Raw genomic sequence first — 26398 nt, 5'->3', positions numbered from 1 at the left:
CTTCACCACATCTCTCTGTTCATTCCCAAATGCATTCCATGATTTCCTCTCCTTTACAGTTTTTACGCAACGGGTTGTAGAAGTCCAGAACAAGCTGCTCAGGCACGTCGTTAAACCTTGACTACTATCAAGAAATGGATGGATGAGGTCCTACTGAAAACAAAGAACAGAGAAGCTACTGTAGATGTGCTGAATGGTCTCCTGTCTTCTGCAACCTTCCTTATGTTACGTTTATTCTGCTTTGACCTGGGGATATTTGTACAGTGGCGGTTTGCTCATTCCTGGTGGTATATTATATAAATTTGCTTACATGAAAATAAGCAGCTCATTTCAATCAGTCCATAATAACCAAGCCGGAGTTACAGGCGCAGTTGTTTTCTGCAATCGAAACCCAGGCCTGCTTCCTCATCACTAAAATACCTTGCGGAGCTTCAGCCTAGCACAGTGAGAGCTGTGCCTTCTGCCCTGCATGCTCTCTGACTGCGATGGAGTACGTAGGCGTTTGTTTGCGAAACCAGAGAGAAAGGAAGAAACTCAAACAAAGCTCAATTCTCTCTCTTCCTCTCTTGTCCACTGTGCGTTTGTCCAGGATGACATCATGCCTTATCCTGCCTTCCCCCAGCACGTCACAGCACATATTATGTGGTAGACATAACAGGGAAATCCAGCCGGCGGACCTGTGGCTCCCACATACTGTAAGCCTGCTCGATGCCTGGGATGAGAAGGCAGTGGGGTACTGTTGGTGACCAGTGGGTCAGCAGTGATGGCAATGGCAGCGATGTCAGTGACAGAGTACATCCTCACAAAAAGAGCTAGGTGAATGATTCAACAACAACCAGGGTTCTAGAGGGCACACATTCCTGCCCGATTTCCTGGGTGGTCATAGTGTTTCGATATGCTGTGATCCCAGATAAATAAATCAGCTCACCACTGTCACAGCATCGTGCTATTCTGGTCCTGCAGTAGAGGTTGTTTAGAAACAGCCAGCTGTTTAATCAGTACAAGTTGTTTCCAGTCCTGAAGCCCTGGAGGGCTGGGCCTACATGAAGCAACCTTCTTCTCCCTGGCTGCCTGCAGGGGCCTGCTCAGTGAGGTTTTGAAAGTGCATAATGTGAGGAGAGAAGGGGGTTTTAGTCCCAGACCTCAGTCTCAGCTCAGATCCAGAACTCACTTTGAACCTCCCCACCCCTTCCCACTCACCCCCTGTCCAAACTGGAGACTGGAGACCAATCCAGGCGATGTGCACAATCTAAAGCTCGCCTTTCTCACAGATCAGTGAAGCAGTAGGAGGCACTTCCCCGAGATGCGAAACAAAGCCCTCACTCAGTCCACAGCACGTCTGCGGACAGAAACATTTCTTAATCCATGTGCAAGTAATCAGATCTGAAATCCCTGCTGGCAGCAGGAAAAAAAAAGCAAATAAATACAAAATAAAACACACAGCTGAAATTTCTGGCACCGCCAGTCTATTCAGGGCACACAGACGACTAGATAAGAGGAACGCAGTGCTGTTCGGATGATACTCAGACACAGACTTCACTTGACGTTCAGTAACAAATACAGAGCTTGTAAGAAAAGCTGCCGTTCAGACCAGGACAAACCTAGCATTATATATTACATTACATAAATGCAACCAGTCGACAGCAAATGACCTACAATCACAGCTAAGACCAAGTCCAAGTGCCAGTGCCATGAAAACAAGGGAGTCCCTGTGAGCTGAAGTTCCAGCTCAAGGACTGAAGCTGGTTTGGGAAAGTAACCCAGCTGGTATCCAACTCTGGCAGTTAAACCATAGCCAGCCTTACTCGTTGTGATTCATCCAACTTGGTGCCCATTTGCTTTGGACCGGCCAGTCAGAGACCTTAAAGAACAGGACGTGACTGTTGCGCTCACATTTACACTTCCACGCTAACTCAACCAGGGGCCACAGTCAGCTACGCAGAAGAAACTGCGTCAGCAGAAACCATCCTGTAAAAACACTGCCACTGCGTGTCCACACACACACCACTCCGCCACACTCCTTTCTTCAGCTGGACATAAAACAGCAACCCGCTCGGCCCTCCCCTGCAGCCCGGGGCTGCACCCCACACGGAGCAACACGCTACCCCTGCCCGCCTGGCCCGCAGGCATTACCGCGGCTCTGCCAGAGCTGCCACGAAGACGTCGGTGTCACGAACACGGCCTGAAATCCGTGCCGGGTCTTGTAGAAGACCCTATGCGATGCGGTAAGAGCTGGAGAAAACAGGAGGTGTGGTAAAAAGTGAACACACAGGGGTTTGATAGTGCACAAAATAATGGTGACAGTCCGTGAGACAGTGTACGGGGAAGACAAAACGGCATCCAAATCCAAACGGGTCCAAGGGCAGGTCAAAACACAGTCTGAGAGTCCATCAACAAGGAATCCATCCTGGGACGCAACAAGGTTAAAACCCCTGGGAGGGGGGAACACACGGACAGACAAGACATGGAGGTCCAAGGGTGACGGGGCGAGATCCTCCAGACCCCGGGCTCAGGGAGCGGGAGGTGTCGGGGTGAGGCCTGTGCCCTCAGGAGACGGACGTAGGGTTTCCTGGTGCCAGGCGGGCCTCGCGACACCCGTACCCTAATGATGAGCCCCGAGGACTGGAGGAGCTGGTCTTTAAATAATAAACCTAAGAGGGTACACCTGGGGAGCCTAACAATCACAAGGACAATAATGGGAGCAGTGGAGCGCCCTCTAGGGAGGGATGTCGGGCCCGCGTGCCCTCCGCTCCCATTTCACCGCACAGAGCCCCCATCAAGAGCCGGCTGTGGCCCCTCGCGGTCGGATCGCGTTTCCAGTCGCCGCGTGAAGCCGGTAGCCGTGCCCAGGGCTGCCGACAACCCAAACAAGACTAACTGTGCGGCTTTTCATACCAGACATGACTGCAGTGTGTGCTGGACAAGTGTGCATGAAGGGGGGCTTGAACTGACAGCCCTTGCTCTGTCCAGAGAGCACGATCAGCGATTACTCATGCACAGCTGAAAACACAGATTGTCCAAACGCACAAAGGCGGCACAGAGCACTGCTGGCTCCCTCCTCTTCCTCAGGGCTCCTGACTCATCGCTGCTCGAGCTCTGCCAGCCGGGCTCCTGTAACTGGGAGCTCAGAAAGACAGCAGGACGTTGCCAAGCCTCTCTTGTGCATGTGTTCAGCAGTAGGTCATCCCACTGCCACGTCCCGAAGGAGCCCGGGCTGCCCGCTTCAACCACGCAGCTGGGCCGTCTGTTCCACACGAGCACCGACTCCTCGTCAAAGGTTAGTATCCTCTGAATCTAAACTTCTGACCCGACAATCTCACGGCATTGAGAATCGATCACTCAGCACAAAGGGAGCCTTGAATTGGGTAAAAGTGAATTCTTAACACAAAGATACTCATGTTCTTTATCACAGCTACTGAGCTCCCGCCTATGTCTACACATTAATCCACACTAAAGAGTTCCAGGAGATGACAGCCCTGCAGTGAAATTGGGAGAAGCACTTTATGTGTCTTTACTGACCACTAAATATACAAATATATACAAACAGAATTGTGCCTTTCAAAAATGGACATAGAACATACTAGCAAAGGTGATGCATATTCAAAGGAAAGCAATGTTAACATGCCTGATGAAAGTCACATTAACGGGATTTTGTTTGATAAGGAGAAAAAGGTGTCTATTCTGACACAGGCAAAGGCTGTGCTCAAGAGTGCAGCGCCAGCAAACTCTGAAATTCATGTGGCCACATGGGAGACAGGACGCCATGCTTCTGACAGGGTGCAATGCTACTGTGATAGCATCTGTTTGTATGAATACAGTCCTCCAACAAACAGGCAGGGTACTACTTTACCTAGAAATGTGAGACTGTTGCAGACAGGCAAACTAAAAATTTGTGAGTTTTTTTTAATGCCTTTTTTTTTACTATGAAGAGAAGCCCAGGCACGTACACTGTTAAAATGGCAAAATACAAATGAATAAGTGAGAGTTGGATTCAAATGTTCCACTGGCAAGACACCAAACACAACCAAAAATAAGCAGAAAACCCCACCAGAGCTTTTTTTTAATGGAAAAGTGATTGAAAAATTCTGAGTCTCCCACTGGGGCTGGAGAGCAGCAGCCAGGGTGCGACTGGAAACACTGAACCTCCCGAATGTCAGTGACGGGGCTCTGTGTCATAGGCCAGCACGCTCTGATCTGTGTACAAGTCTTTCCACTGCACCCAGGCGCAGACTGAAACGCAGGCACTGGCTGCGCAGAAGGGCACTCAGGAAGAAGTGTCGGTTATCACCAGATCAAGCATTGTGACGGCAAAGGTCTGAGCCTCAGCGTGTGGTAACAGGCTCCTGCCCAGCTCTGCTGCGCTACAGGCAGGCTAAACAAGGTCAGACACACACTCATGGCCTGAGTTTTAAAGCCTTTAGAGACTGCAGTATAGAGCTTGCACACTGCGGATAAATAGAGCCATAATGATCTCTTATTAATCTCCCCCAAGCTCGTGTAGTTTCTAACTTAGGTGTAAAGCTCAGTGTACCTTACAGTGAAGTGCCTTTTAACTCAATTTTAAATACAGGTAGCTTTGGGGCTTTCTGAGTCTGATATGCTGTGGGCAAAGGCCACACTTCCGACCTCGGGGCATTGCACATCAGATTCAAGGATTCTAGGTTTTCCCTTAGAAGCTGCAGTCCAGTACGAGACGACCTCGTTACACAGGAGCAACTGGGCAGCACCCCCAGATCCAGGACTAGAATCATGATCCTGAACCAGCAGGGAGAGCAGCAACAACATACCAGGGACACAGGAGCCTCACAGTTGGAGGCCCTCTTTCCTCCTGTTTAAAAGGTTAATGGAAAATAATTAAGTAGCAATCCAACCCCTGCGGCTTCCGGAAAAGAAGCGAGTGAGTGAACATCAGTGAACACTTTCTTCCTGCACTTCTGGAGTTTCACATCCACAACACACGTTATAACATAACAAGAAAATTAGCTTAATGACTTTCCATCATCTGAATGACCTTTGTGTTATTGATTTCCTTTCAGGTTGCGATTTCACACCCCGCAATCAGCTGGCGTGGTCATTAATCCAAGAACAGATAGCGGCAACAGTAACAAAAAATTAATAATACATTATGAGCACACACAACAGGACACGCTAATGTCAGGAAACAAAGAAATCCAGAGAGGCCACCTGAGTCTCATCCTGTTGGCTAAGAGAAACAAGAAGAAAGATTTGTATCTACCTGCCAGTGTGCATTTTTTATACAGAAAATAAGATTCTAATCATAACAATTCAGCAACATAAAGCTTCAGACTTTAATGAAGTAAAAATGTTGATTTTTCCTTGGGTCTGTTCTCTGTTGTGCTTCAGTATCTGTGGGTTTTTGTAAAGGACAAAGATGTGATGTTTCATCCGTGCACGCTCACAGCAGCGTTTTGCTGAGCCTCAATTCCATGCTACAGCATGTACAGTATGTATTTCAAAGCCGCGCCACCCCGAGTCTGGAGAGACACGCTTATAAATGATTCATAAAGCTTTCGGAAAATCAGGACACTGTTCCTTCACGCTGGCCAAGCACTTTAGTAGGCCAGGCCTTGTGTGAGGGAGCAGGCTGTGTATTTATAGCCTGCTTTGTTACGGACAGGCAGTCACAGGCGTAATGATGAGCAATGCCTGTGGCTTTTTCATTAAATGCTGAGGGTATTCTCTCAAGGGGGGAGAGGTGGGCTCTGACCAAACGACAGAGAATGGAGAGTGGACTAAGTACGAGTGAGAAGCTGATATCTTCTCCACCATTTTGGTCACAAGGTAACAGTACTACGGCGAAGGGTTCTGCCCTGTTTTCAAGATTTCACAAGGAAACCTACGACCTGACTGACCGTGGCCTGATCTCACACACATGAATGATGAAAAACCTTTGGTCATCATTTTGCATCAGTGTTTCCAGTGTGCTAACAGGATCGATGTGAGGACTGAAGTACAGCACTGAGACACGGGGGTCTCAGTCATCGGTAACCATGAACCTCATCACACGCAATGTGCTCAGTGCAGAGGCAGGACATGGGCATGAGAGGAGGCCTCTCCTGTAGAGCTGACAGGCACTCCAGTCAGCTTAAATGCAATGAACACCTGCTGAACTGTATTTTCTAAGCAAATAAAATGGGTGTGTACCATTTTTTAACCTTTTTTTCCTTTAAAAAAAATCGATGAATGCAAGCCACCTCACCAGTTTTCAGACACAAAATACTTGGTTCTACTTTCATTATGAACATGAACCTCTGAATTATATAACCATTAATTCAGCACTGCAACAATTCATGAATTAAGCATGAGCTTGATAAAAACACTTGAGCTGCATAAATGACCGGGTCATAAATGAACAATCCTCTGTGTGTGCAGTATTTTTCTCTGTAGACCAAAGCTCTTCACAGCACCGTTCCAAATGAGCACAGACAGATTTATACAATTGCCAATCAGGGAACCAAACATGTCTGCAAACAGTACAAAATACCCCACGTACAGTCCAATTACAAAACGCGAAATGGATTACACTTTTGTTGCGATATGACAATATTTTGTTGTGAATCTGATCGGTTTTCAAGATTTTGCAGTTAGACGAAAAATCTGCGAAGGAACAGGTAAAGGTTCATTCCACGGTGAAAGGTAAATAAAACGGACACACGGTAGTGTTCCTTTTCCTTTCAGCAAGGAATAAACCTTTACCTGTTCCTCTGCAACCCACGCATGCTAATGCAGCTACCTACTCGAAAAATAGCGGTTATTGGATAGACATTGGGGATAAACAAGAGGTGTAAAGAAGCTGCTTTGATAAAAAGATGCACCTGTCAAAGGCCAAACGTGTCTGAACTCCTGTCCCGGATGGGACAAGAAAAGATACCCTATTATTATTATTATTATTATAAACCGCACAGCGCACGAGGATCGAACTCCACCACTGACGACGACGTCAGTTCCGACGTCCGCCAAGTGGTTGGAGCGAAAAACACCAGGAAAAGGGTCATGGACAGTATCAGGTGAGACTAACGCGATATCAATAATTGGAAAAAGCACAAATAATGTATTGTGAAGAAAATGGGAAAGGTTTTCAGAGCTGGGCCTCTGCTCAGGTGATAGAGACGCGGCTGCGTTACGTTTCAAGACACATGGGCTTATTTACTCATCATCTCCAGGAAATGACTGGTCCGTGAAGTGTGAGCCTGTGAAAAGGAAGGTTACAAGAACGAGCGGCCACCAAGCACACTGTCCTACAGTACGTGTCCACAGAGCTCGTAGAGGCGAGCTGTGAAAGAGCGCTTGCGTTTTCAAACGGGCCGGGGACGACAAATGGCGTCACGTCTGTCCCGGCTGGCAGCTGAATCGGACCTGGGCAGCAAACTGGTGTTCATGTCATCATACCTGATTTTCCTGCCCTTCATACACAGACACCCCCTCGTTTAAAGAAAAGATATACATTATGATGAGGTTTTGTCTGGATTTGTTGCTTTCAAAATGACCACGATAGCGTTGAACCGTATGTATACATAGCACGCACGTAGCAATACTGTACGTGTAGTACCTGTGATTTTGTAAACCTCTATTATGAACGACACGCAATCTGAGGTCACAAGACTCACAGTATCCGAATAAACTCAAATGTCTGAAAGGGCTGCTTGTGGATGTCACGTATATGAAGTGTTGCTAATTACAATTAATTGTATCAACCCGTTCTTTACTACTAGAACAGACACTGTGGACTAGACCCGCTGTCAAGAGTCCTCCGCATTAATAGACTATCTGGGTTTTGTTTTAGATGGCCTATTAATAAAGCAAATGATAAGCGTAAAACTGTAAGGTACTTTTTGCTTTGGTTGGGCTACATTTAGCTCCTTTTGAACGGGCGTATTGTGTGTGTGTGTGTTTGAGTGGTAAAAAGAGTTCTCATGATTGTTGCTGCAATGGGTCGACAATGAATGGTGCCTCTGTAGTAATGGATTTTGGTTTAATAATGTTTTCAGTGGGGCAGGGCGGTCCTAGTGAGTCTTGAGCCGCTGGCTGGACAGCGTGTGTGAAGGCAGAGCCACGACCTACACCCACACTGAACACCTGCAGAGATCTGCAGAGAGCACACCCCTCCAAGATGATAACCATCTAGACACCTAAACAGCTAGTCATCACTTTCAAAGGTCATAAAATTAACAACGTAGCGATTTTTGTTTCAGATAGCCTATTAATAAGGCAAACGATAACTTCTCCAAGCTACTAGATTTTTGGTCTAATTAAAAAAAATGATTCAAATATTCCGCTGATTAATATTTCAGTGATTGACGCTCAGAAACTTTACCAAGCAATATTCTGAAAACCAGAAATGTTTCCTTCCTACAGCATGTTCGCGTGCCTGGTGTACGATTGCTAGTTGGAAAGAAACTCAAAATATTTGAAAATGGTCGGATTTTAAAAAACTACGCGGTGTTTCAGAGAAACGAGCAGATCTCCATGAAAGGTAACAGGACTGGCTCCAGAGCAGGGTAGTGTGAAATCTGTAACAATATCTGATAATAAGCATTAACGCTGGATTTTGTACTCACACTTTTTTCTCACAAAAATATACGGTTTATACAAAAATTATACAGCGCATTCGCAATTAGTAATATATACAGTAAAGTTGCATCGATAACGCAGAATATGTTTTGTGCTATCCAGAAGCAGACTTGTGCTCAGTTGCTGGCTCTCTCTATTTCTGAGGTGGCGTTAAGCCCATATTAATATGAAGTGATTCTGTAGGTTCTACTGTATACAGTTACACAGCTGTGTCCTGACTGTCTTTGATTCATTTCTGGGATGGAGTGAGACCCGATAGATCAATACTGAACTGTAGGCTGCTGTCCTGCATGATTGCTGACCCACTGCACGGGTCTCACGTTTGGAAGACTGGGACGGCCACAGCACTGAGCTCTGCTCGTTACTCTCAGTCTCATACCAGAGCCTGTTTAGATAATACAAAAATCGCCTTTGTTATGCTTTTTTAGGACGATTTCTTATCGTTTACAGGGTTGGACGTCATGCTGTACAGCAGGTCCTTCCTTGCTTCTCAAACTTGGAGCAGCGCAGCATGGACAGCGCGTCGGTGCAAGGCTGTCCTGCACAAAGAAAGCAGGCCGGACACACCAGGGATGCAGTCCCACTCGCCTCAGCGAAGCCAGAGGCATTAGAGGCCCCTCTTTACATGAAGGGTTGTGGGGGTCTGGAACATGCTCGACGGCCCCCATTGTAAAAACTGACAATCCGACTGAAAGAGAAACTGCGATCAAGTGATCGTAAATGATCATCCCGCTTCATGTACTGATTTGAAAGAGCCATATGTAACTGCTGCATCCTTGTAACCTGGATCACCGCTGGTGTCCATAGGGGACAGAAGTGCTGACGCTGTTACTATGTTTGTGCCTATTAACACCCAGCTTGAAGCACTTCGTGAATGTGGGAGATCGCCCTAATACCACCTCCAAGCAAATCTCCAACACCAAAATATGTGCACGGCTACAGAGTGTTTTATAGTTGTAGTGTTTTGATATCCCACTAACGAAACACATGAAATTTGCAAAGCAAGCGGCCAGGCCTGGACTGCCGGCCCATGACCGCGCCTCGCCCTGAACTCGCGGCGCAGCGCCGTTCGGAAGGAGGCGCGCAGGATGACACCGCTCTCACGCGTTCATGCCCATGTGCGACATTGAAGAGCGGGGAGAGCTCTGCTTTCATAGCAGCGGCAATGTCAAAACACCTCGGGTGCCCTGGCCAACCCCCTTCAGAGCCACATGAATCAGAACCTGCTGCCACAATCTTAAAAACAAAGATGAGGAGCCAGGAGTTCTTCCGTAACAGCCTTCATAAACACCTCAATTAGTTCATGAATTACGGACGCATCCGCTTGCTAGGATGGAGATATTTTACACGAACCGTACAGGAATACAAAAACATTTTTAGAAATAACTTACTTTGAATACTAAACAACAAAATCCATTCAACATGCACGATCGTTTATAGAAATTAAAGCCAACTGTCGTTATAATACAGTTTCAAGACGTTACGCGACATTTTGTGGATCTGCACGACTAATTCAGCAGCCTCCAGTAACCTTTCAGTAGCCAATAGCTTTATAGTTACTGGGACAAGTCCAGCATCCAGCTTAAATGACTGTAAACTACTTGCACAACAGAAAGGCCAGAACAGCTACATAGGCAATCATTAATAAGTCAACATCTACCCAATGCAGCTGCAAAAACCGAAAAGGTGGCGTTTTGTGAATGGAAGAATGTGACGAGCAAGCTGTCGGTAGCCAGTGAGGTAGACATCCCGGAGGTCTCGTCAAGCAGCGCCCGCGCTCAGGTGCCAGCGCGTGTGGGTCACACCTGAGGTGGCGTCAGAGGTCAGCCGAGAGACTGGTGACCCGGACCAGTGCGCTGCCGCTGGGCAGTGACCTGAACGCGGTAGGTACGCCAAAGCCGCCGGCTGCCCAGCGAGTGGCCCGAGAGACCGCCGGCCGCCTGAGGAATGCTGGCACCGGGCAGCGCGGCTCTGACCCTGCATGGGAACCACTGACGCAGCGGCGTGCCTCTCCCTCAGTCCCCTGTGCGCGTTCTGCACCGAGACTCGCACTGCAGCAAACCGAGACAGAGTGACACCCTCCCGGAAAACGAAGACCCCCAGATGGATCAGATCCGGTGCCAATTTGTCCACCGTTCTTCTTTTTATTATTTTGCAAGTACTAACAATACACAGATAGTGGTGTGTCTTTTAACACGAGGCCTCACCTTACCGAATACCAATAAAGCAGAACCCGACCGGCCGAGCCCGAGCAGTTGAGGAAGCATAACGGGCCGTTCAGCGGCTTCAGCAGCACCGCACTGCAACAGCGCAGGGCTGCCGCCAGCGCTTGGACACGACAACAGACAATGGGATGCCAGAAGACTACTCACGCCCTGGTTTTGGGAAAGCCCATGGACAGGAGCACGTCTAGGTTGGACCCATGCTTCACTGTTCCCGGACGGTTCTGGCGCTGCCTCCGCGGGACGATTTTGGTGTAGAGATCGTCTTTCGCTGCCATAGTTCACGGTTCCATTAATTGTACTTCAGCGACCTCCCAGCCAGAGCCACAGAGCAACAGAGACATAGGAGGAAGCTGGAGAGGATTTTGCAAGTACAGTGCGATCGCACTCAAAAAAAAAAAAAGTGCAGCTTCAGTTTCCTATGTTAACGCACAGCTAGAGCTCCGCTTCCTGGAGCACAGCGCACCAAATCATGATTGGAGAGGAGCAGGCAGTCGGCTCCTGCCCGTCTCTCTCTCTCAGATGCGCTAATTGGGCGAATCGGAGGAGTTTTCACAGCCAGGATCTCCTCAGAGACGAGTGCCAAACATTTCCACACACACAGGTCTCGAAATTAATCATCCCTTGTGACTGCACTTCCTCCTGCAGTGACTAATTTATGAATGGATCGTGACGGAACGGCTCGGCTCGGCCCGTGCGTGTTGCCATACTGGAGCCCCTCCCCCGTCTTAAAGACACAGCTGCCTGCACACCTTCATACGCCAGTATCGACATGCCACGACATCAGTAGCGGAGCGACGGCGACGTGTTACGGTAGCAAGCCTGTTACTTGAGTCAGTATGTGGCGATATCGGGGATTACTGAAGTGATTACATTCGTAAATAGGACTATGTCCGGGTCTGACAGTCTGCAGGACTGCATTTAAGTGTCCTTATGCTTGTTTTATTCGAATTATTTTATACGTCCTTCAAATGGACAGTTTCTTTTTTAACTGTATGCATACATATAAGTAGACAGTATATCAGGAGGTTCTAAGGTCATTCTAAGATCCAAATTCAGAATTATGAATGCCACCTTGTTCCAGTTGCTCTTGGACTGTAGTCATGTGACCTGGTCATGTGACCAGCTGGTCCAATATTAGCATGACAGCCCCTCTGTGACGTCATTGTACTCTGGTCACACAGAATTATTATCTCCATCTCCCATCTCAGGACCCTCCCAGCTTGTGTCATACAGCCCAGCAAATGGTTTCACAGCCTTTCAGAGGAGTCAGTGCTCAAGCTACGACACTTCAAAAAGCAGGTACAAAATTTTAATCTTTATTTTTTTTTAATTTCAGAACCATTAGTAACCAGTTGCAGCTTATAATAATTGCTTACAATTATATAGTACTTTTCTGGACACTCCACTCAAAGCGCTTTACAGGTAATGGGGATCCCCTCCACCCCCACCAGTGTGCAGCCCCACCTGGATGATGCGACGGCAGCCATAGTGCGCCAGAACGCTCCCCACACACCAGCTCTCAGTGGGGAGGAGAGCAGAGTAATGAAGCTAATTCATAGAGGGGGATTATTAGGAGGCCATGATTGGTAAAGGCCAATGGGAATTTTGGGCAGGACACCAGGGTAACACCCCTACTCTTTTCGAGAAACACCCTGGGAGTTTTAATGACCACAGAGAGTCAGGACCTCGGTTTTACATCTCATCCGACGGACGGCACCTGTTTACAGTATAGTGTCCCCGTCACTATACTGGGGCATTAGGACCCACATGGTCCACAGGGTGAGCACCCCCTGCTGGCCCCACTAACACCTCTTCCAGCAGCAACCTTAGTTTTTCCCAGGAGTCTCCCATCCAGGTACTGACCCGGCTCACACTGCTGAGCTTCAGTGGGTTACCAGTTGTGAGTTGCAGGGTGATATGCTGCTGGCTGCTGGCTGCTGATATGACTTATGTTACAGAATCTAATGTACAGAACCATTCTTTTCAATGTACTTAAGATAAAAATGCTTGCATTACTGAATATTCACAACAAAAATGAAGCTCCATGTAAGTATTATTTCCAATGTTCTAGACATGAAAGAATGCAGACATTAAATCAGTTATTTGATAGCTAATTACGATACTTTACAGACTGAAGGCCTGCTGTGTGGTACAATGCAGGAACTGCAGATAAGACATAGCTTAGTTATTGACATAATGCTCACACAACTCAAGAGGCTTGTTCTCACACTTGCTTCCTTTGGCATTATTAGGCATCCTTTAAAATGTACATTCTGACTTGGGAAAAGCATGAGTTTTTGTGTAACTAAAAGTACCATTGGAACAAGTAATAGGTTTATTCCATGCTGAAAAAAAGAAAAGACAACGTTTCGGCCGTGGAGCCTTCTTCAGGGGTGAGAAAGACAAGGCAGTAGGCAAAGGTAAAGTAGCGGGAGAACACAGGCTGGGAGGGAGGAGGAGCGAGAGGCAGGAGCAGGGGACAGAAAGTGAGGCCAATCAGGAGGTGTGAAGTCAGGATAGGTGTAGAGAGGTGTGAAATGAAACCTCCAATGCATGGAGAAAATTTAGAAGAAAAGTAGTCTGTCGTTAAGAGAAGGGGGAAGGTGTGATCCTAGCTGCAGGATTATTTTGGTTTCTGTAGTCTTTCTGATGTATGGGTTCGGAAAACCGTCTTTGAGAACACAGACGGAGAGATTAGAGTGGTTGTGGCCGTCAGAGGTGAAATGAGAAACAATGGGCTCGGAGAGATCTTTAATCTTCACAGCCCTGACGTGTTTTCTGAAGCAGTCTCCGAGTCTCCTTCCTGTTTCTACAATGTAGATGGCTGGGCATTTACTGCAAGAGATACAGTAAATAAGGCTGCTGGAGGTACAAGATGCTGTCTGGGTGATCCGGAATTGTCCTGAGGGGCCTTGAATGAGGGTGGTGGTGGTGGATGTGTACTTGCAATAGAGCTCGCTGTATCACCTGCAAGGGAAAGTGCCTGGTGTGGTTGGTTGCTGAGGGCGCTCAAGGGAGCTGTGAACAAGAAAGTTGCGCAGATTAGGTGGTCGGCGATATGAGATGATGGGGCCGTCGGAAAACAGGGCCTCCACTGGGGACCACCTCTTGATTGGCCTCTCTTTCTGTCCCCTGCTCCTGCCTCTCGCTCCTCCTCCTCTCTCCCAGCCTGTGTTCTCCCGCTACATTAGCTTTGCCTACTGCCCTGTCTCTCTCACCCCTGAAGAAGGCTCCACGGCCGAACCGTTGTTTTTCTTTTTTTTTTTCCAGCATGGAATAAACCTTACTTGTTCCTTTGCAGCCTACGCATGCTGATGCAGCTCCCCACCTGAACTAAAAGTACCATTGTCTGTTTTTGTGATGTGGGCCCATATAGCTGGGAGGAGTGTGTCTTTCACACTTAGAGGTGGAAGAACAGCAGGAGCAGAGGACACAGCTTCCTCCAGCGGTCTACAGAGCGACTGTCTCCGGCTGCCTGCCCTCTCCTGGGCAGGAGGAGCGCTGTTGAGCTGGCAGCCAGCCGGACTGGAGCTCCTCTCTGTCCTTCAGCCCTGGTCCTGCACCGTGCTGGAGGAGGGGTCATACGGCACAACCTGGCAGAACACACAGCCAGCCTCCTGGAAGGCCCGCTTCAGCTCCCCCTGGTGGCAGAACACAGAGCCCTCAGACCACAGGACAACCCGTCTACAGGCAGCTCGCCAGCAGGTAGAGTTTGCAGGGCTCCTCTCTATGCCCTCAGGGAAATGAGGCAGAGAAATCGGGGACCTAATTCGAAATCTGAGACAGGTTTATAAACATTTTGTATGTACTTATTTATAAAAACATGACTGTGCCTGCAATGACCAGCATCCCAAATCTAACAGATCTCCCGAAGCCATGGGCCCTGTCACCTCTGTTTTGCTTTGACAGGTCCTGACAGAGGCACCACATGCCCCAGCTTCAGCTGGCGGGGGCCTTAGGAGTGATTCCTGACCCCAGCCAGACCCTTATCCCGACCCAGGCAGTGGTGTGAAGGAGAAAGGCAGGGATGTGTGAGACCAGCCCACTCTTACCAGCTTGTGAGGGTCTAGACAGAGTCCCACCACAGCTCCTCCACTGCCTGGCAGCTTCGCTGCTGAGCCGAACTGGGGAGACACACGAAACGCATGGTGACAAACCCTTGCACACCCTTCCTGCTCGAGTGAAGATCTGTAATGTATCTCTTTGTCTAACTGTGGAGTACAGTTAGAAGCTGATGGATCAGCATCTTGCCTAGTGAGGCTTTAATAAGTCTTTAATAATCATCTGTAATGAAATTCAGAACTGGCATCTTGGAAGCCGTAGCAAAGGCAGAAATGCCCAGATTAAAAGAAATTCAGCATTCAGCATAGGACCTGCTGTACCTGTCGTGCCAGTTCCACCATCTTCAGATTGCCCTGTCCCAGACACTCATCGGTGTAGACAGACCTGCGAGAGAGAAGAGGGCTGACTATGGCCCCGAGCCAGGATTGAGCTCTCCTGCATGAGGAAGTACTACAGACGCAGGCGTCCGTGTGAGATCTGCATCCTCTCTCACTTCTGATCTTTCCAAAGAACAGAAAACGAGGCGGGGCAAAGTTAAGCAAGGGAAGTAATGATATATCTACAGACTGGCAGCTGCAGCCCCAGGGTATGCCAGTTTGAACCATTCCAGCTTTTACTGTAAGCTGCAGGCTCCTGTTATAAGTCAGAACAATGTGCTTTGTACAAACCTGCACACGGAGACATCTGTCTGCTGTATGAACATCAGAAGCTGATAAAACCTGAAATGGCTTGGTCCTCTATGGGAATCGTAAGCACTGGGATCTGGGCTGCTATGCCATTCATACCTCCGCAGCTCAAAGTTCCTGTCCATCAATTCAGCCAGTTTGGACCAGTCCCTCTCCTGGAGTGCGTTCCTGGAAACAGAGCCAGTCATTAAGAACAGACATGGAGGTGGCCCCTGCCCCAGAGCATCATCTTGACCTGACTTGATTCCAACTCGGGGTGCCTGTCTGTGTGGGGTGCGTTAGCCAATTGACTTCCACTTATTTTTGGCCATTCTGAGTTTGATGGATAAAGGCACAGATGACTTCAGAGAGAGGACTCACCTGGCCTGGTCTGTCAGCTCTGCAAACGACTTCATGGCTTCAACCACCTCGGGCTCTCCTGCCAGATGAGAACACAGAGCATGGCAGCGGTGTCCCATGAATCCCTCAACAAGCTGATTACTTTTGGTCACCGATCCTGGATAATTGTCAGTCTGGTTCCTGATAGATCTCAGTGAATCAGCACTTCCTCGTAGAAGTGCTCCTTGAACCCTACACTGCTGCTCTTACTCCTGTTTTATAAAAAGGACAAGCCCGTCCTCAACCCTCCAGCACTGCCCTCAGCGTCCGGCTACGTATCGGCCAGTCACTGCATTTGGCCGAATGTCACCCAGTCAGCGCGTCCGGCTGCGTCTCAGCCCGTTTGTCTGTGCTCCTCACCATTTAGCCAGCGCTGACGGACATTGCTGTGGATCCGGCCGGAGTCGCTGGGATCTCCCAGGTATGCCAGCCAGAGTGGAGGTAGGCAGTTCATGTCCATAGGGATGTACTCTCCTGGGGGAAAGAAACACACTGAGCGGCCTCAACACTGCGTACCTGGAAAGTGCTTGCAGAGGGCACGTGAGTGGAAATGGCAAAAGATAAAATCAAAACTGATTGAACCAGATCGGTCTGGATATCCGACTGAGCTAAAGCACGCCTGCTTGATTTGACTACATCTTTGTGTCGAGAGCAACCAGACTGCCCAGTGCGAAGACTGAATACCATAGCCTTTCCCCTCCATGAGCTCTTTGCCGAAGTCCATGTACACCAGCCCCTCGTAGACCTGTGAAGACAAACACAGGGGGGATGTAAGAGTTCAGAGAGGACTGACCCGTTGCAGGGGACCCGTGCAATGTCACTACCTTTTCTAAAAGCCAGGGGGCAGTATCAGAAGCTTTGTTCACAAGCCAGGTGCAGCAGTTCCTGCGAAGCTGGAACTTTTGAGGTGCCTTTTGAGGCAAATCCTCCTGCTAACTGAGAGCATGCCAGGTCATCTTTGTGTATAACTGCCACCCTGCAGCACTAACCATTCCTCTGAACTGAGTATTCACCCCTCTGGCTGTGACTGCCTCTACTGGAGACTGAATCCCCTGCCCTGTGGAGCTCTCCACCATGAAGCCACAGGTAAGCATAGATCTGAACTAAAATCTCATCTTTATATTCTGTTTTTCCTTGCTAAGATTTACTCGCTGTTAGTGTGGTGATGTCCGTCTGTTGCTGCCATGTTCTGGTCCATGCCATGTTTTCTCGGCACTGACCTGCACTACCCTATCCTGGAGCCCTGCGGTGATGAACAGCTCCTCTGTCTCCACATTCAAGATGAAGTTGGCCCGAACTGGTCTGGGTAGATCCTACAGGCGCACACAAAGACAAGCAGAAGTCAGTCGCGATGATGGCCAACAGTAAGAAATCAAACCATGCGAGACCCAAGGCTGGCTGTACATACGCCGTCTGTGATGTTGTAAAACTTCATCAGACACTTCAGAGTGGCTGACACGATGGCACTGTGGGAAAGACACAGAATCAGACATCAGTTTAGACAGCACATGTGTGGTCATGAAGCAAGGGATCTCTCAGGGTTGTCCCGCCCAGTCCTGATGAAGGGTCTTGAGGCAGCATAGCGCCATTCTGATACGCAAACAGAAAAAAGAAGAACTAGAATGTCTGAGCTGTGGAGGGAGGATCCACAGCTGTTAAGTGTGTTTTCTTATTATTATTTTTACTTCTTGAACGTGGATTAACCTTGACTTGTTGCTGAGCAGCTCACTCGCTTGATGCAGTTCCCTACTGTAACCACACAAGAGCAACCTCCTAGCTATGTGCCCATGTGACGAGGGCTGCTCTTATGCCACTGCATGAAGTGCCCCCTGAAAGAACAGGTGAGTACAGTGATCTCCAGGACTGAGTGGATGTAGAGGTCATCGTTCTGTGGTCAGTGACAGGTGACCTGGCCACCCCCTTACCTGCTGCCTGCCAGCCCCTAGAGAAGGAGAGAGGAAGAAGAACAAGGAATTAATGCCAGAATTCTGAACTTTTGTACATCTTTATAACACTGTTACATCTAGGAACATCTTTTATTACAAAGATAATATTTGGATGATTAATATTTATATTTATCACACCTCAATAAGGCTCCACAACTGAAACATTGTGTTTTCTTTGTTCTCTTTTTTCAGCATGGAATAAACCTATTGCTTTATATTTTCTATACTATATTTTGAATTAAACTTATTTTTTAAAGCTGGTAACCACAGTTCAGTATCGTCCTTCTATTTTGTTTTGCTTCATTATTTCATTTTTTGTTGGCTTATCGCATCTGGATTCTGGATAAGTATTGCTTCTACCACACTTTCCCTAGTGTTGTAGCACCCCTCCATGGCATGTTGCAATAGAGCAAGGGGAACACGCAAACCCAGCTGTCGACACTCCGCGTGCACACTCACCACTTGACGGGGGATGTTGGTGTCGTACTTCAGAGTGAAGTTCTGCTTGCTTAAAGCGATCCTGTTGACACAGGGAGACACATGGGACCTTTTCAGAAAAACCTTCCGATTCTCTTGTTTTTGTATTTTGAAATTATATTGGCAAGCTGCACAGTACTGGGTCGAGTACCTGTCCGTTTTAGAAACGGGTTCAGAAGTAATCAGACAATGAGACTACAGCTGTTGGCTTTTAATCATGTCTCTGGACTTTCCAAGGGTCCTCTCATCAACGCAACAGAGGATGTTCCGTTATTAAACCAGAACAGTTCTTTAGCTTTTGAATATTTTTTCTACTTAACAAACACCACTGAGGAACTGGAGCTCTCCCACGACCCCTCTCCTGCTGCATCTTGAAGTGAAGAACTTAACCATTGCCAAGGCTAGAACACACATGGACATGCAGACACTGATGCTGCCCAGAGTGGACACGTCTCTCACCCCTGCTTGGAGCAGAAGTGGTAGAATTTCTTACAGGTGGCCTGCAGCAGCCTCAAACCCCCCAGGTACCTTAGGAGATAAAGCCAGAGAAAGGATGTCACACAGAGGAGAATACGAATACAGTACAACACCATCCTGGGACAGAGCAGACACGCCCAGCTGCCAGATAAGGACACGGTATGATGACCTGAGAATGGGAAGCACATCTTTCCACAAAAAGTGTCTAAATCAGGATACCATACCCTATTGTTGGAACATGCCAGGATAAAAATCTTTGGATCAGTGAGCTACTAGCTGGGAAAATGAGTTTCCTCCTCTTTCTCATGCTCTTATGCTCTAGGCTTCATCAGTTGTGATGGTTACTGTGGGTACGTACCCTTCCTTCCTGCTAATGCAGTAGAGGTCCTGGAGGCTGCCAAACTCCGTGGGGTCATTGAGGGGATGAGGGACCAGCACCTGACAAGCACACACCAGAGCAAAGTGGGTCACCAGAGCGAATGTCTTTGCATCCTTTTCTTTTGCAAATTCTGCTCTGCTTTTTCTTGCTCGACATCAACTCTGGAGAATATAAGTAGCGATATCAAGTAGAAAAAGGCAGAAATTAGGTAATGAAATGACTTCATTTTAAACGAATTATGCAGGATAAAGCAGTGTCTCACCAAGGTTTGGCTCTCCGTCAGGGTGACCTCTGCCCAGAAGTTAGCAATGGTCATGGCTATTGTTTTGCCATTGAAGCCGTCGGAGGGATTCCCCATCAGGCCGATTCTGGAGAGAGAGGGCACCCCGTGAGTCGGGCAGTGCCAGTACAGGCATGGTACATTGCTAGCTGCTCTCATTAGACACTAATCAGCAGACTGAAGCAAATGCTTCCTTCAACTTCAACTGGATGGGGAGACTCCTGGGAAAAGCTAATACTGCTGCTTGAAGAGGTGTTAGTGGGGCCAGTAGGGGGCGCTCACCCTGCGGTCTGTATGGGTCCTAATGCCTCAGTATAGTGACGGGGACACTAGGCTGTAAAAAGGCGCCGTCCTTCAGATGAGACGTAAAACTGGGGTCCTGACTTTCTATGGTCATTACAAATCCCAGGGAGTTTCTTGAAAAGAGTGAGGGTTTTATTCTGGTCTCCTGGCCAAATTTCCCATTGGCCTTTTCCAATCGTGTGGTGAGCATACTGGGACATGATGACTGCAGTCAGATAATCCAGGTGGGTGCTGCATATTGGTGATGGAGGGGAGTCCCTATTAACTATAAAGCACTTTGAGTGAAATGTCCAGAAATGTGATCTATAAGTATAATAAATAATAATAATTATTATTATTATGATTCAACTTTGGGCACTTTCTATTTAAGCTGTGACGGTCACCTGTGAGACTATGAAAGAGTTGTACCTGGCGTATGATCGGCTGGTGATGGGCTTGCCTGGTGACTCCTGTTGCTTGGCAGAGTAGTGTGCGAGCCACTTGGTATAGTCTGCCAGCCCCTGGAACAAGAACAGGACATGAGCACGCACTGACCATCCTGCACTGAGCATGTCCTTACCGTCATGTTTTGTCCATCCTGCTTTGATTGTCCTGCACTGAGTGTGAACGTATCATCCTGCACTGAATGGACACCAAGACATTTTGCACTGAGTGTCATGCATTGCCCATCCTTCACTTAGTGTGCACTGAGTGCCCTGCACTGAGCATCCAGCACTGAGCATCATGCACTGATTTCGTGCAAGCAAACTTGTGAAAAGTGTCAGACATCTTCTCTCAGGATTTAAAGTGTCCTTAAACGATCATTAATTTTTAGATTTTATAAACAAAAAAGCAGAGGCCCAGGGAGAATGACCAGACCTACCACTTGTCCAATGAGCTGGAAGCCTGTGGGCAACTTCATCCCGAATACAGGGAGCTTCTCCTCATTGACCAGCCACTCCTACAGGACAGGGCAGAGGAAGTGTTCTGTCAGGAGAACAGGTCAACTGCTTACAATGACAGTTCTCCAGGCAGACAATTTATCTGAACTGTTTTCAACCTAGAACAGGGAAAATCCAGGATTCAAAATGCTGAAAAATTCAATCCAAGGGTGCATTTTCAACATTGCCAAGAGTACAAGAACACAGGTGGAAGTTAATTCATTAATGAATTTGTTTTTGGGGAAAAATTCTTTTTTGTCGAAGGTGATTCTGTGAAATTAAGAATCCCTTTGATAGCACCCACTGGATCAATGCTGTAATCTCAGGGTGCAGATTTGCTGGGCTACCGAGTGTGATTATTATGAAGTGCAAATTGCACACGAGCAGAAACATTTCATCTTGACTCTGCATATATCGTGGACTTCAGGTGAAATGCCAGGGTTACAGGGTTTCTGCTGTGCTCACTGACGCAATCTCACTCTGTTGTTCCGTTTCCTGCAGCCCAGCTGCGCAGACCTTACCCAGAGTCTGCCCAGCATCCTGTCCTCAGCGCAAGGATGCAGGTCAAGGAACTGGGCTAGGCAGGGCAAGGTCTGTCTGCGCAGGCAGTAGAAGACCACACTGGCCAACCGGGAGCCCGTCAGTCCTGCATTTGGCTTCTCCAGGAACCGCGTTATTCTGAAATGGAGCAGCAGCATCACAAGATCGTTAGTACACTTATGCACACCCAGCACCACATACTTCCTGCTTCTACAAGGTGCTGCAATCATGTGCACATTTCTGTGTCCTTCCCAAACTGGTTACAGAAAGGAAAGCAACTGAGGCCAAGACCAAGAACACAGTCAAAGACAGAGAGACAGAGTGCATAGGCCTGACCTGTGAGTTACAGGGCAAACTTCCACGATCCCCCTGGAGGTGGTCTCTTCTCCCTCCTCCATCTCGTAGTAAATGGCCAGCTCGCCACCCTGACAGAGAGAAGAACAAGATGAATGTTGCACCCACATACTGTAGGAGCTCCAGGCAGGCAGGACAGCAGAGGGCGGCCAAAAGCCAAGTGGCGCAGCTAGAGCACTGCAAGAGCCAAGTCACACTAGTGCTGTGACCACCATTAAAGTAACGTGTATCTTTCCAAATTATGTCTTTCATGCTGCATTATGGCAAGAAGGATATACCAATCAAGAACAGAAGAATCTGGACTACAGGCGACATGCAGCCTTTAAAACCCAACTTACAATGACAGGATGGAAGCAGGAGTGTGGTCAGCCTTCTGGCCTGTGCCATGATAACAAGATCCAGCTCGACTGACCTTTGACCGGAAGAACCGCAAGACCTGGGCGATGTCGAAGTTCTGGTCCGCGCATAGCATGTCTCCTGCAATCTGCGCGAGGCAGGAACACAAAGTTATATTGCAGTCTAACGCTGAAAACTGAAGACAGGAGGCACATCTTCACAAAGAATATGAAACCAACTCATTAGGCCGCACTGTTGGAAGCTGATTTTGTTCAATTATTTAAGACACAGCTTGACAGGATTCAGATTACTGAGCTACTAGCAACTGCATCACCAAAATGCTAAGAACTGGCCTCGGCAGGAAAGAAAGGGAAAGAAATTGGATGGGCAGCAACGTCGAGCTCTGTTTTCATGGAGGCTATGTGTTCCTAATGTGTGACTAACTTAGTCCCTGATCCAGCATCTTGAGAAAGTTCTCTGTTCCGCTGGAGACACCCGAGTAATTAATCCTACAGCCACACGTGCAGCTCTGTGATGCACGGCTCTGCGAGAGGGGGCTCTGGCTGGGGAGCGCAGGGATTGCCCGGTGAATTTCATACCACCATGATGTCATCGCTGAGCCGGCGGCTGCGGATGGCCAGCTCCAGGTCAGCCACGGCTCCCAGCCGGCCCTCCAGCGTGGTGCTGCCGTCGTTCACCAGGTTTCCCACTGGAAAGTCATTGGCCGTGGCCCAGCGCTCATAGTGCTTATACCTGCAAGACAGCACGCAGGCTTTACACCCCGAGAGGGAAACAGACAGGAGACCCCCTGCCAGCCCCTGCGGTAAGGTGGGGTCACTGTGCGAAAGCTCTGCGGTTACAGGAAATGCTGCTTTTCACAAACAAGAACCTCAAGGACAAAACAGAAGCTGGTGCATGAACTTACTTATCAGCATTTGTGACGAGATAAACTTCGCTGAACAGCTGCCGCCTGGACACAGGAAAAACAGAATTACTCCCTTGAAACCAGGCTGAACGTGTGCGTTTCAGCACATTGCAGAACTTCTCATTTTCAAACAGCTCAACCCTGGGGTGAAGTCCTCACTGCTCTGGAAGTGTGCGAACACTAAGACCACTCTCCCCCAGGGAACACGCCAGTTTGAACTGGTACAAGCTGTGCAGATGAAGCAGAGGCCTAACTTTCAGTGTGTGTGCCAGTCTATGCAATTCTACTTAAAGCTACTTGTTACGCACTTACACAACCAACACCTTACACACAAATGCAGGTAAAACCTGAGATGGCTAAAGGTGCTTCACAGCAGTGCTCCACAGGCCAGAGACACTCACATGTTCACCGTCTCCCACCAGAAGTCCAGGATCTTCTTCCCTCCCACTCCAGGCAGCAGAGCCTTTGGCACCCCTGCAAGGTGACTGTACAGACCGGTGCCATCGTTCTGACAGTGGAGAGAGAGATAAGTATACTGGAGAGAGAGGGCAGGGAGAAAGAGCAGGAGAACACAGATCACTGCTAAATATAGCACAGCCAGCAGGAGCTCTGTCTGTGTGTCTACAGTACAGCACAGGCAACAGGAGCTCTGTCTGTGTGTCTACAGTACAGCACAGCCAGCAGGAGCTCTGTCTGTGTGTCTACAGTACAGCACAGACAACAGGAGCTCTGTCTGTGTGTCTACAGTACAGCACAGGCAACAGGAGCTCTGTCTGTGTGTCTACAGTACAGCACAGGCAACAGGAGCTCTGTCTGTGTGTCTACAGTACAGCACAGGCAACAGGAGCTCTGTCTGTGTGTCTACAGTACAGCACAGGCAACAGGAGCTCTGTCTGTGTGTCTACAGTACAGCACAGGCAACAGGAGCTCTGTCTGTGTGTCTACAGTACAGCACAGGCAACAGGAGCTCTGTCTGTGTGTCTACAGTACAGCACAGGCAACAGGAGCTCTGTCTGTGTGTCTACAGTACAGCACAGGCAACAGGAGCTCTGTCTGTGTGTCTACAGTACAGCACAGGCAACAGGAGCTCTGTCTGAGTGTCCCTTTGTCGCAACAGATACAGGCCATACAAATGCATCCCTGTAGCTCTGTCCTGCCGTTGTTACAGATAATGTGTGTGGATGCTTCTCGTCAATAGTGTCCTACTGAACTCTGCCCCAGTTCTTTATCAAATGCAACAGTCTTCAGCCCTGGGTCGTCCGATCCGCAGTATACTGTGGGCGGTTGAGCGCTGTACAAACTTCATTTATTTTCAGAGAAAAGGCAGGAGAGAGAAAGAACAGCACCTTCCAAAACTGCCCGTCTTTTTCCATGTGTGCGAAGCCCCTAGCTTGGTTCTCCGTAAAAAAAACAGAGACCTCTGGAGACGTAACGTGCTTATTGCACACTTCAGACGTTAAGGAGTATTTTGAAGCATAACAACTTTAGTAAATCGAGTAATTGTCACTTTATAAATGAACGGTATCAACCGTAGTACGTTAGAAAACTAGTTTTCAGGTCCCGATAGAACCGTTTAGTTTGGGGTAGGTTTTAATTTGAACGTTGAACAAAATACGGCAGTCTTTTCTAAAGCAAGAAATATCTCTACAGTTTTAAAGTCTCCTGCAGCTTCAACTGGTGCTACTAGATTTCATACAATTTGATTGTAAGCCTTTCAGCTGCGCTTCAAGTCAGTTCGAGATCTCCCACGCGTGACCGGAGTCTGCACCTCCCGCGGGCACCCTATCACAAAATCTTCCATTCATAACGAGATGAGCCCCAACCCGAAATATCATCTTTCAATCGTGCAGCTCCTTCATGCCTGGATAGCACGGTTGCACTATCAATATCAAGTCTGATAGCATTTTAAACTCAAAACCCGAGTATGCACGAAACAATTGGAGGGCAAAGTTTCTGTCTGTCCAACTCGTACTACGTGTCCGTATGCGGCAATAGTACTGTACTGAATCGTTAGCGTGGCCTGGAGAACCGAAACGAGCAACAAACGATGTGTACTGGTAAACTGGTAAGGTTCCGGGCCGAGAACACGTTATTTCGTACCTTGATCTGTGTCTCAAGAAGAGTGCCGTGACCCGCGACCAGTAAAATACAGATCATGTCTTTCCGTCGTGACAGACCAAGTACACACGGACGAATCGCTTCATGGTTGGCGCTGTTGTCCTGGGTTCCTATATACGTAAGCTTCTCATTCTTAAAGATACAGCGTCCCTGTCTGCTGAACAATTAAGCCAAAGTTTTGCTATGTGTAATTTCATTTCCAGGTTTTTTTAAAAAAAATATTAGAGATGTCTCTAATTTACTTCTGATCTGAGAAATTATAGATGCAGTCTTTAAAAAAATCAGAAGCACAATCCTAAGGAATGTCAGTGCTCAGCATAGCTCAGTGCTAAACAAGTGAACTTTGAAGTTGAAAATGTAAGTTAATACGGTATGACGCCTCTATACAGGGCTACAGGTAGATGAATCAAGTTATTTTCAAAATAAATTAAAAAAGATCCTCAGATCAATTAGCTATTAGTAGACATGTAAGGTAAATGTGTCCAGTAGCCTCTGCTCATCTGTAACCATTCTTATGCAATGTTCAAAGCTGTTTCTGATGTAGAGACAAAGTATTACTTTAATACTGTGATGCACTTATTTTCCTACCTTCAATTCAGGAAGAGATCTGAGAGCATATAGGAGACCAGACTCTTGCAAAAGGTGCACAACATTTCACTAACTGCTTTCAGGGCTGGCACAAAATCTGCTTCTGGGCTACTGCTTTGTGCTCAGTTTGTGATTTAGACTACACAAACGACTCCTGCGCTATGTGACCTTTAAAGCTAATCTATTAAATTAAATTCAATTTATTTTTATAAAGCGCCTTTCACCCCAAGGTGCTTTATTCCTTTATTTTTAAAGGTAATAACTGAAATACTGCCAGCAGCCATTTCACTGAGCCGCTCCCAGCTGGCTGCCCACTGGAGCTCAGCAGGGCTGAGCCTGGCCAGTACCTGGATGGGAGACTCCTGGGAAGCTATGGTTGGCACTGGAAGTGGTATTAGTGGGACCAGCAGGGGGTCTGTGGTCTGTGTGGGTCCTAATGCCCCAGTATAGTGGCGGGGATTATACTGTAGTGTGCGCCGTCATTCAGATGAGACGTTAAACTGAGGTCCTGACTCTCATTGGTCATTAAAGATCCCTGGGCGTTTCTTGATAAGAGTAGGGATTTATCCTGGTATCTGGGCCAGGTTTCCCCTCTCACCCTTTACTGTGGCCCCATGTAGGATTGGCTTGCACTTGCCCTGCGATGGACTGGCGTCCCATCCAGGGTGTACCCTGCCCTGTGCTCGTTGCTTGCCGGGTAGGCTCTGCTTTCTATCCTATCTGTCCTAAAGTGCTTTCTTTCCGATTGTTGGTACTTGAATTCTGTGAAGTTGGTGTTTTCGGCATCGGGATTGGTTCAAACACGTCACCTT

General features: G+C 48.0%; 2 protein-coding genes and 2 long non-coding RNA genes across 6 annotated transcripts in view; 2 read left to right on the top strand and 2 right to left on the bottom strand.

The window, feature by feature from the left end:
* LOC102689563 (ubiquitin-associated and SH3 domain-containing protein B) overlaps nucleotides 1–11092 on the bottom strand; it is a 37363-nt gene extending 26271 nt beyond the window's left edge. Inside the window, exon 1 of the mRNA XM_006642149.3 lies at nucleotides 10965–11092. Coding sequence (XP_006642212.1) covers nucleotides 10965–11092 — 128 coding nt within the window. The remainder of the gene's footprint in view (nucleotides 1–10964) is intronic.
* Nucleotides 11093–11540: 448 nt separating this feature from the next.
* LOC138224881 (uncharacterized) lies at nucleotides 11541–14875 on the top strand. The gene is made up of 4 exons (XR_011183340.1): nucleotides 11541–11627; nucleotides 12026–12116; nucleotides 14194–14522; nucleotides 14727–14875. It is a non-coding gene; the product is annotated as an uncharacterized lncRNA (long non-coding RNA).
* Nucleotides 12113–25204, bottom strand: gkup (glucuronokinase with putative uridyl pyrophosphorylase). 3 transcript variants are annotated; one of them, XM_069183037.1, is made up of 23 exons: nucleotides 24981–25197; nucleotides 23282–23415; nucleotides 22881–22925; nucleotides 22555–22708; nucleotides 22032–22103; nucleotides 21602–21690; nucleotides 21247–21403; nucleotides 20668–20745; nucleotides 20214–20305; nucleotides 19485–19590; nucleotides 19202–19281; nucleotides 18826–18894; nucleotides 18349–18409; nucleotides 17869–17885; nucleotides 17352–17409; nucleotides 17164–17256; nucleotides 16628–16688; nucleotides 16304–16417; nucleotides 15926–15983; nucleotides 15665–15733; nucleotides 15200–15263; nucleotides 14870–14941; nucleotides 12113–14458 (listed from the first exon to the last, which is right to left on the bottom strand). In XM_069183037.1, the coding sequence occupies exons 1-23, from the start codon at nucleotides 25035–25037 to the stop codon at nucleotides 14363–14365; spliced, it is 1896 nt and encodes a 631-aa protein (XP_069039138.1). In that variant the 5' UTR covers nucleotides 25038–25197; the 3' UTR covers nucleotides 12113–14362. The 3 variants fall into 3 exon arrangements, with proteins under 3 accessions (XP_069039138.1, XP_069039139.1, XP_069039140.1); XM_069183038.1 differs by having other exon boundaries at nucleotides 23282–23388; nucleotides 24981–25173; XM_069183039.1 differs by lacking the exon at nucleotides 22881–22925 and having other exon boundaries at nucleotides 24981–25204.
* LOC138224882 (uncharacterized) lies at nucleotides 17250–18149 on the top strand. Its single transcript, XR_011183341.1, has 2 exons — nucleotides 17250–17784; nucleotides 18082–18149. It is a non-coding gene; the product is annotated as an uncharacterized lncRNA (long non-coding RNA).
* Nucleotides 25205–26398: the final 1194 nt, after the last annotated feature.

The sequence above is a fragment of the Lepisosteus oculatus genome, chromosome 23, assembly GCF_040954835.1.
Source record: "Lepisosteus oculatus isolate fLepOcu1 chromosome 23, fLepOcu1.hap2, whole genome shotgun sequence".
Taxonomy (NCBI): domain Eukaryota; kingdom Metazoa; phylum Chordata; class Actinopteri; order Semionotiformes; family Lepisosteidae; genus Lepisosteus; species Lepisosteus oculatus.
The sequence above is the reverse complement of the archived record's forward strand: the minus strand, read 5'-3'. Positions and strand labels throughout refer to the sequence as shown.

Bases quoted from the DNA above. Each gene is read 5' to 3' on its own strand.
- gkup (XM_069183037.1), bottom strand. From the start codon at position 25,037: ATGATCTGTATTTTACTGGTCGCGGGTCACGGCACTCTTCTTGAGACA. The intron at 21,691-22,031 runs GTCAGTCGAGCT...TCTCTCTGTCAG, and splicing joins TGCGGTTCTTCCGGTCAAAG to GGTGGCGAGCTGGCCATTTA. The intron at 15,984-16,303 runs GTGAGGAGCACA...CTCATCTGGCAG, and splicing joins CCGTCAGCGCTGGCTAAATG to GAGAGCCCGAGGTGGTTGAA.